At 50.2% G+C, this 12,336-nt stretch overlaps 1 protein-coding gene across 3 annotated transcripts; it reads right to left on the bottom strand.

Annotated features, from left to right (window-relative positions):
- Positions 1-10: 10 nt before the first annotated feature.
- On the bottom strand, positions 11-11,350 carry NXF1 (nuclear RNA export factor 1). 3 transcript variants are annotated; one of them, XR_015157456.1, is made up of 21 exons: positions 11,239-11,350; positions 7,614-7,797; positions 7,241-7,400; positions 6,494-6,577; positions 6,281-6,385; positions 6,077-6,157; positions 5,914-5,983; positions 5,676-5,764; positions 5,445-5,552; positions 5,161-5,270; positions 3,314-5,073; positions 2,752-2,820; positions 2,593-2,648; positions 2,359-2,466; positions 2,184-2,242; positions 1,961-2,076; positions 1,792-1,834; positions 1,127-1,199; positions 636-818; positions 444-504; positions 11-331 (listed from the first exon to the last, which is right to left on the bottom strand). XR_015157456.1 is itself a non-coding variant. In XM_086383406.1 (21 exons), the coding sequence occupies exons 1-21, from the start codon at positions 11,264-11,266 to the stop codon at positions 293-295; spliced, it is 1,863 nt and encodes a 620-aa protein (XP_086239532.1). In that variant the 5' UTR covers positions 11,267-11,350; the 3' UTR covers positions 11-292. The 3 variants fall into 3 exon arrangements, 1 of the variants encoding a protein (XP_086239532.1); XR_015157455.1 differs by having other exon boundaries at positions 3,314-4,210; XM_086383406.1 differs by having other exon boundaries at positions 3,314-3,350.
- Positions 11,351-12,336: the final 986 nt, after the last annotated feature.

Here is a 12,336-nt window from a genome sequence, read left to right as displayed (position 1 = left end):
GGACACCAAATACAATACCATTCTTTATCTTAAAAAGTAGGGAGGATCCTGGGGTTAAGTACACAAAGCACCTAAGTCCTTCGGGTATTTTAGTGTCAGTTCTACAAAGTAAGCTTTGGCTTCCTGGCACCAGGGAGGCTCAATCTTCTGGAGGCTTCCAGAAGGCAGGTGAGGAGAAGGATCCAGCAGCCCTCCCTCCTCGGTCACAGTCACAGGGCGGCCTCGGGCCGGAGAGGAGACATCAGTACATCCAGGGGCTATTTACAGGGGTCTTCTGGGGCATGACTATGGATCACTTCATGAATGCCACTTCTGGGATCTCACCCTTGGCCTTAAAGAAACATAAACAGGTCAGCAGAGCCAGTGGCCCATGCCATGCCCCGAGCCTCCCTGACCCTCTCGAAGGCCTGGTGCTTTCTTTGCCACCTGTTTTCAAATCTTACCTTGAGGTGAGTAAAGGCCTGGGCAGACCTGGTGTAGTCCCAGTTGTTGTCCTGGAGGCACCTGGAGTAGGGGAAGAACAGGCACCTCCATTAGAACCTCAAGTATGGGCTTTAAAAATTTTAGGGGCACTTATTTTTCACCACCAGCACTACCTCAGTTTACCCCATTTCCTACACATGCTCAGTACTCACTTCTGGGACCACTCAAGGTTCATGCCAGACTGGGTAGAGAAAGCCTGCAGCATTTCCTGCTGCTCTGGGGAGAGGGTGGGCACTGGGCTGGAGGAGGGTGTGGGTGCAGGCATGGCAAAGGCTCTCTGGATCTCATCAGCACTGGCATTCCGCACAAACAGCTCATCGTTGACGATGCACAACCTTGGAGACAAAAAGCACCTTAGACCGCTGGACAGACGGAAGATAACCTCATCCTCCCAACATCATTCCTGTTCTCACTTGACACTCAGAGTCTTTCAATACCCACAAGATTCCTTTATCATTTACCCCCTTTTTCCCATGGACTCCACATATGTGATTATCTACCAAACAGACTGGAATTATACATTCTTCCCCAACCCTCATTTACCTTCACAACAAACTTAGGAAGTGAATATTGTTAAACCACTTTTCCACAGTGGCAGCCATGCATTGGGACTGGGACCCAACATGGTAAGTCAGACACTCACCCTGAATTGCTGGCAGGAACAGCGACGAACGTCCGGGTAAAGGCTCGCAAGGAGTCCCGAGACTTTCCATCCACTGCAATGATAACAATGGTGATGACCTATCAGAGTCATTCATGTTTTATGTTTTCAAACAGCTTCTCAAAAATCATAGTCTGATTTGATACAGAGAACCCTAAGCAGGCTAAACGGGTAATTATGTGTGCACAGATGAGCAGAGCAGGGAGGAGTGTCAGAGGTTAGAGAGGACAATAGTAACACTTTTATGCCACTGGTTATTTATTTGTATCTGTGGGCCGGGCCCTGTGACAGGCACTTTATAAATCACTTCACTTACTCCCCAAACACGTAATGAGATGCCTATTATGAATCCCTTTCTTTTACAGACAGTCAGGTTCAGAGGTCATGTAAATAGCTCACAGACACAGAGGACCAAGGTTGGGGATGGAAGCTGAGAACTGTCTGCCTCCAAAGTCTGTGTCCTTCTAACCATCAGGCTGTTCCCATAGCCAAGACAGGAAAGACAGGTGAGGATAGGCTTGGGGGCAGAAAGGGAGAAGGTGGTCAGGGAAGAAGAGGAGAGAAGGGAGCTGGGAAGTTGAGAGTGCTCAGAATGACTAGCTGGGACAGGGACCACTCCACAAACTCAGGACTCCAAAGATACTTACCTTCTTTGAAGACTCCGTTGACAGAGAAACACAGCAATGTGCTCTGAAAGAGAAGCAGCAACATCAGGTACCATCTAGGCTCCCAGCAGAGCCCAAGTCCCTCCTTGCCTCTAAAGGACTGCCCCTTGCCCAAATCTAAGCTTCTGTCAAGAGAGAAATAGGTGCTTACTGTCTGTGCACTTATGTCTACCACAAAGGAATTGATGTCATGCTGAGTTTTGGGCAACTCATTGAGGAAGGCCACCACGTTGAGACGTGTGTGCTTCAGCAGTCGGAACCGCAGGGCTGTGGGAGGAGGAGAAGCCGAGGTTAGGAGCTGCCACACACTGAGCCCAGACTGACTCCTTCCCATGCCCTTCTCCTACCCTGTTTGGCTCACATCACACACTTACTAGGGTCTTTAAGCTTCTTCACATTCCTGCTATCCTTGAAGTACTCGGCCAAGTTGCTTCTGGGGGAACAAGAAGAAAAAGAGGCAGTGGTCAGAGCAGTGGCGATGCTGCACGTGCTGGCCAGCGTCTGCTGAGCAACTCTGATCCTGGGCAGGTTCTGGGATGTGCTACTCACCGGGCAGGGTTCTGGGGGGTGAAAGGAATGCTCAGCGAGCAGCAGGCTCCATCATGGTAGGCATCCAGGAGCCGCTGCCGGTCTCCCGAGTCATAAACCGCATAGTACCTGTGGGGCAAACGAAAGGGGAGGGTCGAGCTCCACAAGCTGGATCCACAAAGGGACTGACAGCTCTCAAGACTGAGTTGTGCTGGGCCCACTGCTCCCCACCCTCAGGACACCCAAGATACTTACTGCTGCAAGAAGTGCAGGACCAGATTCTTCAGGGTCTCTGTTCCAAAGTAGCTTCCCTGGAATCAAACAGACTCCAATCAAACAGGACCATGGTACCAGGACTCTCCTCCCAACATGAGTTCTTGCTCTGTGCCCCCCAGATGCCACTCCACCACTTACCTTGCAAGGTGGTAACGTTGTGGGGGCTTCAACATCAAAGGCAATTGGTGGGGGTAACTCATGGCCATCCTGCAGAAGGAAGTGAAAGACGACAATGTAAACAGTGAAAGAAGGCTAGATGAGGGACTTCCCTGGCAGTCCAGGGCTAAGGCTCCCCACTCCCAATGCAGGGGGCTTGGGTTCAATCCCTGGTCAGGGACCTAGATCCCACATGCTGCAACTAAGAGTTGGTGGGCCGCAACTAAGACCCAGCAGAACCAAATAAATTTTTTTTTTTTTAAAGACTGGATGAGTAATTAGATGGGAGAACTAAAAGGGTCAGAGGTCAAGTAAGAAAGAAATGGAAAGGGGTCTATGAATCCTGATGATGCAACTATCATCTACAGGCATTTTTCTGGGAAGAAGAATTATAACCTTTGCTAATATATATATGAAATCTTTGCTAGATTATCAAAGGGTTCCATATCCCCAAATTAGTGATCATATAAAGGCACGTTAGGCAAGACTGAGGGTTGCAGGTGCTGTGCTCCTCAGAAGAGAATGAAAAAAATGAGGTACTCACCAGTCGCAATAGTTTTGGAAATCGCTCTCGAACGGCGCTGTCAAGAACGGGACAAAAGTGAGTAATGTTTCAGAGTCACTGTGCCTCCTGGGCTGCTCTAGGAGCAGAAACACCCGTGCCCAAGGGACGGCCCAGCCCATCCTCCTTGCGCTCTCACTCTTCCCCAGCCTCTGAGCTCCAGGAAAAATAACCCCACTCCCCACCTCGTCTGGGGCATCCAAAAATGACTGCCTTGAAGGACGACACTCTCTGCCTGACTCCGAGCACTGCAGAGGCAGTGCTCCCGGCCCAGGCGTTAAGCCAGGACCTCTCCTCCGTCCTCGTCCCCCTTACCTTCCACCTACTCACCTGTGCAGCCCCGGGAGGAGGGAATGGGGTGGGAGCCCAAGGGCTCCGCTGCCTCAACAGGTGTCCATCACTTCTGCCAGGTCTGGCCGTGGCCAAGACCAGAACACACCACAGAAATGGCACAGGATGTTGGGGCAGGGAGACGAGCAAGGCTCAGGGAGAGGAGAGGCCAAGGAGGAAGAGAGGGGAGAGGAGAGAGAAAAGGAAGGAGAGGACGGGGCAAAGAAGAGACCAGGGAGATTCAGGCGAGGAAAGAGAAAAAGGAAAGAGAAAGCAAAGACAAAGCGACAGCACTGCATGGTGGAGAGTCATTTAGAAAGACCAGGGAGAACCAAGGGAAAGAGGCGCCTGACACAGCCCTCTCTTTCGGCTCCCTTCTCCCTGTGGTCCAAGCAGGAAATGAGAAACACATCTTTGCTGTGGTGAGAGGGCAGCTTCTATTGGCCAGGTGTCTGTCTGCTACCTGGGTCCCGATCTGAGCTGGGCGTGGGAAGCAAAGCAGCCATGGGGGCAGGAGATCTCCCTCCGAAGGGGTGAGGGTTCAGGCCCCTGCAAAGTTGGGGGGGTGAGGGTCAGTGCCCCACCACTGTTGGCCCCCAAGTTCTCTCCTGATGGCCCCTCTGCGACTGTGCCTGTCTTAGGTTGTTCCTTCCCTGAGGAATCTTACCCGTCTCTGGCTAACCAGCCATCCTCCGGGGCCAAGCAGGGTGATATGAGGTGTGCGAGTGAGGGAGGGGCAGCGCCCCCAGAGAGGGTCAGTTCTCTGTCTCCTGGATAGCCTATGCCCCCGTGGCCTCCACGCCCAGCACCTGCCTTGGGATTCCCTCGCCTGCTGGCGGGGCCCCGGCTCTGGTCACGTGTCTTAGGGAACCCAGGTTTCTCCTCCAGGGAGGGCCCAGCTCACAGCCTTGGGCAAGAGCGACAGAGTGCATGGCACCAGCCACCAGGAGGCCTCAACCTCAGCATGGGCAGGAAAACCCAGGCAGTAGCCTTGGGCAAAGCGATTGTGAGAACTGAGCCCCTCTTGGCAACAGGGCAAGAGGGGCTGTCACCGGACAGAGGAGGGAAGGCCCATCAGCAGGAAGTCCCAGGGAGGGAGGGCTTTCCCTGCCCAGGGGTTACCAGGCTCTTGGCTCAAAGCAGCTCCACATATGGGGGTGTAATATGCAAGACACCCCGTGGTCATGGTAGAGAAAGGGAGATGCTCTTCTTGAAACAAAAGGGGAGGGAGAGTCTAGAGAAGGCTGTGTTCAGGAAGGAAGGAGAAAGGCCACAGAATCAGCACACAGGCAGTCAGGTGAGAAGAAAGGAAAGGAGGCCTGGGGCAAAGCTAGGGGTCACGGGCAGACACAATGGAGGAACACGTGATCCTCCCCAAGGACAGGTGGCTCCAGCCGAGGGCTGCACATCTCCTGCAGACGGGCAGTGGTCAGGGTGCATCCGCTCAGCCTCCCAGGGGGTGAAGGTCCCCAGGAGGGGAGACAAAGATTATAACTGACCTGATGTAAGTGGACTGGTCTCGGAAGGTGTCGCACAGGGTGTTTCCGTCAAGCCAGAGCTCTTCCAGCTTCAGCCCTTTGATCTTGTCCAACTCCCGCTCAGACTTCAGCTGCAAAGGACAGGGAGGAAAGGCAGGAAAGACACGTTGGTAAAGAAAGCCAGCTAGGTTCCCCCCACCCTCACCCCCATCTCTTAAATGCCCTCCCTGCCTCTTGCTGCCACGAGGCAAGCTCTCTCCACCTCTGTCCACCCTATCCAAACACAGCTGGGCTCTCAAACTCACCTCATTTCCAGAGAGATTTAGGATCTTTAGATTGGGTGCTTTCTGCACAATGCTGGACAAGTCATCCAGCCGGTAGAGCTTGTTGTTGCTCAAGTTCAAGGACAATAGCTGTGGGAGAGGAGAATTTAGAGGAAGCACCACCGGCCAGGGGATGAGAAACACACCTGCCTCCCGACCCCATCCTATGTACCCGACCCTGGTTCCTCCCACCTAGTGGGACAAAGGCCTCACCTCAGGGATGTTCTCTTCGATGATTCGCAGGGTGGCTGCCATGCAGCTTCTACGGTTCAGGACAACGTCAATGTTCTGAGCCACTAAATCTGCAGGAAGCAAAGGAAGTCTGAGAGGGCCTGCCCAGGCCAGCGTGCCCAGCACAGCACCTTCAAGATTTTCCCTGCTGACAGATCCCCCTCTGTCTCCACCAATCTAAGAATGGGTGAGGCAGAATCAACCTGTATCCGTCCTGTACCTGGGTCTGAACGGAGGCCCTTGAGGTCAAGTGCTTGCTGGGAGCCATCATATCGTTTGCTCATGATCAGCTGCAGAGGAAGACAAAGGGTTCACTGGAGTTGTTGCAGGGGAGGGAGGGGAGAGGGAGGGGAAAACTGCTAAGACTCAGGTGCCAGCCTAACCTTTAGCTGCTCTACTTGTTCTGGCTTTAGTTCATTCTGCACAGAATGGGGTGGAGAAGAGGAGTTGATGATGATAGATATCTGCAGAGAAGACACATACAGACAGGGTGAACTCTGGGAAGGCCTGAGCCCCAGGACCAAGACCCAGTCTATGCCCTGAGCACCAGTCCCCACCCCCAACCAAACCAGGCTCTTCGTACACACCCTGCGGTTCTCCCGATCCAAAATCTTATAGTTAACAGCCTTCAGAGCAGAGGCCGTACTGGCGTCCTCCACAAAAAACTGGGCCCGTGTGTTTTCATAGTGAAACTGCAAGAAGAGGGAACAAGGGCATTAGACCTGGAGCCCAGAGCCCCCAGTGCAGCTGGTACCTCCACCCTCCTTGGTGTGCAGTCAGCCACTCAGGCCTTCTCTTACCTCAATGGGAGTAAAAGGGACACTGCACTTGCTCTGAATCACATTCAGGAGCCATGACTTGTCGTATTTCCTGCCGTAAGGGATCTAGACGAGAGAAAGAGAAGAGACAGGAACAACATGTCACTAAATGAACAGCAGACCCTCCAGTGTTCCTTGCAGCTCGTCTGCCAAGCTCTAAAAGACTTTCTGGAGAAACAGTCAACTTAGAAGTTTTCTGGGAATTCCCTGCTACTTCAGTGGTTAGGATTCTGAGCTTCCACTGCTGGGAATTCAATCCCTGGTTGGAGAACTAAGACCCCACAGGTTGCATGGTGAGGCCAAAAAAATAAAGAGTATTCTACTCAAGCCAAATATGACTCCTTAACCCCCTTTCTTTCCATTTATACTTATTATTCCTCAAAGAATGTAAATGTTTGATTCTACAAGTTCTAAGACATCATTTATAACCTACTTGCCCTTCAGAGAACTCAAGGGCCCTCCACTCCACACTCAGCTCCTCACATCTGGAGGAGCTCTCCCAACCGCCAACCACAATTATCACACTTCCCTTTCATGGCCTTCCCATCCTGCTGCCCCTCTTCTTTTCTGAAGCTGCTCATAGATATTCTAAGATATTGATTCTTAGCAGCAAGCGCGGTTCCCTGATTGTGGAGTAAACAGCTGATTTTGTAATGTGAGAGGTGAACACCTTAACTGTGAGCCCAGCCCCCTAGCTCCCCTGCTCCATGGACCTCTCACGATACTCACTGTAATCTTAAACCAGTTCTTGGACGTCCCGTCCTGGCTGGTGCCAGCCCCTCCCCTCTCTGCAGCAGACCGATCTCTCCGCAGGGGCAGAGTAACATGAATTCGAGTCCGCTCGTTCCAGTTATCACCCCGACGGTTGGGTCGTGCAGCGTAGGGGGTGCTGTGGGGAAGAAGAGAATAAAACATTCACAAAGGTTAGGAATGTCTTCTCACAGATCTTCCTGCACTGTTATCAGGACCACAACTATCAACTACCAGTACGCTGGTCCAGGCATTTCTCTCCCTTCCAGCTGGAAGAGAAATGACACGGGAGTAAGAGGGCCACATAAATGAGGGGGCTGCTAAACTCAAACCAGACCAACTGGCTACTTACTATCGTACTCGGGGAGCATCCTGGACATCACTCATCGCTACGTCTCTGTCGTCGTCCTCCAGGCGGGAGGACCGAACGCTGGAGCCCCCTCTTCCAGACCTCCGGTTCCCCTCGCCGGACTTCCACCGGAAAGGGCCTCGGCCTTTCTTTCTTCTTTGAGGGAAACTAACTCGATCATCGTGCTCTGGGTTTGGAAACAGAACAAAAATTAGAAAATACATCATTGGAGGGACTTCCCTGGTGGTCCAGTGGCTAAGACTCCCCACTCCCAACGCAGAGGGCCCTGAGTCTGACCTGTGGTCAGGGAACTGGATTCTACATGCCTTGACTAAGAGTTCACATGCCACAATTTAAAAAAAAAAGGTCCCGTGTGCCGCAACTAAGACCTGGCGCAGCCAAATAAATATTCGAATATTTAAAAAGAAGAGAGCAAAATACACCACTGGTTCAGCTACCTTGCTTGGCAATCACACTGTCCAGCACCCTGCACTATCAGATGAGCCACAAAGTCACCACAGAGGCCACCTCTGTGCAAACTCCTCTGCCTGCCCAGGGAAAGAACCCTCTCCGTGCGGTGGCAACCTCAGTGACTGGAAAACTATGTGAAGTCTTTTTAGAAAAGTGAAGCAGAAACTGGAACTAGAGAAAGGAGAAGTAGAATGTGGAAGTGAGTGTCTTAAGCACAACTGGATACAACTCAGACTCCTGACAGTCACCTGAGGTCTGCTTTTCTCACCCTCCAAAATCTACTTAACCCCACTCAAAAAACTCTTTTTAACTTTTTATTTTACATTGGAGTATAGCTGATTAATAATGTCGTGTTAGTTTCAGGTATACAACAAAGTGACTCAGTTATACCTATACATGTATCTATTCTTTTTTAGGTTCTTTTCCCAAATAGATTGTTAATGGAATACTGAGCAGCATTCCCTGTGCTATACAGTAGGTCCTTGTTGGTTATTCATTGTAACTATAGCAGTGTGTACATGTCCATCCCAAACTCCCAATCTGTCCCTTCCCTGCCCCCCTCTCCCTGGTAACCATAAGTTCATTCTCTAAGACTACCCCTACTCAAAATTTGATCACATCTTGAAAAGTCAATCACAATGATTACATCAGCTTTCAGTAAACAATACTTTTGCCTATAAAGCACGAATGTCAGTTACAAATACCAGTTTAAAGGCTTCTTTTAAGTCTTGTTCTCGCCTCAAAACACTGAAACTAGAACTACCATATGATCCTGCAAATCCACTCCAATTATACATCCAGAAAAAAACAAAAAGTACTAATTTAAAAAGATACATGCATAAATGAGAAAGTTGGGATTAACATCTGCACACTACTATATCTGAAACAGATAATCAATAAGGACCCACTGTATATAGCACAGGGAACTCTACCCAGTACTCTGTAACAACCTCCGTGAGAAAAGAATCTGAAAAACAATAGATACATGTACACCTGCATCACTTTGCTGTACACCCGAAAGTAACACAACACTGTAAATCAACTATACTTCAATATAAAGATTGTTTTTAAAAAGCATCGAAACTAAGAAAAAGGGAAGAATACATATGAGCTTCACTTGTTTTCAGGTCAATTAAAAAAAAGATACCTGCATCTCATTGTTCATAGCAACACTGTTTACAGTGGGAAAGATATGGAAGCAATCCAAATGTCCATCAAGGGACTAACGGATAAAGAAGATGTTGTGTACACACACACACACACACACACAACGAAATACTACTCACCATAAAAAAGAATGAAATCTTGCCACTGCAACAACATGAATGGATGTGGAGGTTATTATACTTAGTAAAGTAAGTCAGACAGAAAAAGACAAATACTGTATGATATCACATATATAAAAACTAAAACGAATATATTTAGCAAAACAGAAACAGACTCACAGATATAGATAACAAACTCGTGGTTATCAGTGGGGAGAGGGAAAGCAGGAGGGGCAAGATAAGGTTATGGGATTAAGAGATACCAACTACTAAGTATAAAATAGGCAACAATGATATATTATTGCATGGGGAGTGACAGCCATTATTCTGTAATAACTTTTAATGGGGTATAATCTATCATAATACTGAATCACTACGTTCACTTTCATGTCATACCTGAAAACTAATATAATGTTGTAAATCAACCATATTGAAAAACTACCACTTTGAAGTGAATGTTGAAGTGTGAGTGACCCAAGTGTAACTGGACACAACTCACTCTCCTGAAAAAATCACCTGAAATCTGCTGTCTGCCCACCCACATCCACTTAACCCCAAGTGACCTCTCTCATATCCAGGTAAACCAATCATGGTGATTACATTAACGTAATCAATACTCCTTTTGCCTACAGAGTACAAACATCAATTACAAATATGATCAATCTAATGGTTTATTTTACATATCTTATTCTCAAACTCTGAAGTTCAGAGAGTGAACTCTTAGTTTCCTTGGTCAGAGATGCCTCTTAACTCAGGAGACAACTCCTGAATCCAGGTTCTAGTGGCAGTCAGGGTGCTTCACCAAGGGTCCTTGAATGTTCTCCAGGAATATGTTCCTCTCAATCGTGGTGTGCAGAAATGGCTTCTTAAAAAGAGACCTATGATTCCCCCCACAGGTCTGTCTAATGCATGAAGTGAAGTCGCTCAGTCGTGTCCGACTCTTTGCGACCCCATGGACTGTAGCCTACCAGGCTCCTCCCTCCATGGGATTCTCCAGGCAAGAGTACTGGAGTGGGTTGCCATTCCTGTCTCCAGGGGATCTTCCCGACCCAGGGATCGAACCCAGGTCTCCCGCATTCCAGGCAGACGCTTTAACCTCGGAGCCACCAGGGAATCCCTGTCTAATGCATAGTACGCTGCAAACACTGAATCTCATGAAATGACCCTAGGGGAAAAATAGACGACTAGAAGGTGCGGTTAACATTTATCGAGAAGTTTATCCGATGTCAGGCGCTCGACGTACACGATCTCGTTTTAATACACACACACACACACACACACACAAACTCAGGAGACAGGTACTGTTTCTAGCCTCCTTAAGGGGATGGAAAATCAGGCCTGAGTGTTTAACTCACACAAGATCGGCATGGCCAACTCAGAATTGAAACCTTGGCTGTCGTGTGCTCCTAATCACTACTCTGGACCTAAACCCAATGTAGTGTTCTGGCTAGAACAGTGAATTAATGTATAGGTCTAAAATATTAAAGCTAAAGCTGCGGACGGTGGGGGAGGGGGCAAGACCGACTGGACGCGCGGTAGAAAATAGGGCACCGGCACCCCAAGAACAGGGCACTGACTCACGTTAGTATAGCCGCCAAACTGAACTGACAAGCATCCACCACTCATAAAGTTCAAAGGAATCCAGTCACCCCACCGCCGAGCCACCCGCTCCGACCCGCAGGTGTTCACAACGCCAGGATTCTGGGGTCAACGAGCCGGGCACCCATCCTCGAGTTCAGCCAGGGCCCGGACTGCCTCGCCCCGGGCCCGCGCCACTCAGCCGCGGACACCCGGCCCCTCGCGGCCTCCCGCCCCAGCGCTGCGGCCTAGGCCGGCGCTGCCCAGCGGGGCTCCAGATCGCCCCTCTCCCCGGCTCAAGGACCAGCACTGACCGTTGTATGACTTCCCCTCGTCCGCCATGGCACAGCTAGAAGCAGGGGCGGGCTGCGTCGCGGGCCGCTACTTAGCCAAACGTCCGAATGCCAAGGCGCTCCAGGTCGAAGTGCTCCTACGCCGGCTACCACCGCGTTTATAAGGAGACCGCGTCGCGCGCTGCCGACGTCCCACGATCATAGGCGGAGCCACTGGGAAACGCGCGTGCGCATTCGACCAGCAGAGACACTGGGGCGGGGCTTGGGGCCGACGCTCCGCCCAGTACTGGTTAGTTTACTGATCCCCCTGATTAGCACTCGCACCTGCCCTCTGCTTTCATCGTCCGCCGGCAGGCACCTCCAAAGTTGGTGCTGAAGCAGAGATGGCCACTGCATCCCAGGGTTCAAACTGAAAAAGGGAAGGAAGGCCACAAGAAGGGCTTCTGAGGAATGGGAGATCAGTGCCTTGGAGTGACCGCTTCAAGACCCCTAGGAGGATCCAGCCTGGGCTTAAGTCTCAGCTCAGCCCTTTGCCTTCTACAGATCTATGCCTTGCTTTCCTTGCCTATAAAATGAAATAGAAAACTAGAAGGTAAGCTCCAAGACAGCAAGGAGTTGACTAATGCATGGCTTTTTTTTTCTCTCCAGCACCTGGCTCAGTACCATACCTAGCGTGTACCAGTAACTCAGCAAATACTATGAAATAAATTTCCAATCTATGCAACCCTCCCTCAAATAGTTGCGGAGTCAAATGAGAAAAACTGCATTTGTCAGGCTTCGATCGTCTTCACAGATCGCCCCACCCACCATCGATGTGCTGTGCTTAAACCCACATGGTGGGTCAACTAAAGTTAAGATGCAAGAGCACCCCCTGAAAACAGGTCAAAAGGAGAGAAAATGCCAGGGCTAAGAAAGGCCAGGGCTCTCCTAGATAACTACCACCCCCAACCCTAAGGTACTACAGCCAGCCCAATGTGTGACTGTTGTCACTATAGCTTGAGCTTCCTTTGGGGTGTATGAAATGGGGGTACTCCAGTGACCTCAGAATGATGTGGTTGTGGGTCCTGGTAAAGACTGACAAGCATATTGACCTTCCTGGAGGGTAGGTATTCCAGGCAG

This window comes from Bos grunniens, chromosome 29, assembly GCF_055505025.1.
Source record: "Bos grunniens cultivar Pamir isolate PY7600 chromosome 29, Bosgru_T2T1.0, whole genome shotgun sequence".
In the NCBI taxonomy this organism is placed as follows: Eukaryota; Metazoa; Chordata; class Mammalia; order Artiodactyla; family Bovidae; genus Bos; species Bos grunniens.
Note: the sequence above shows the minus strand (reverse complement) of the source record. Positions and strands in the feature narration are given on the sequence as shown.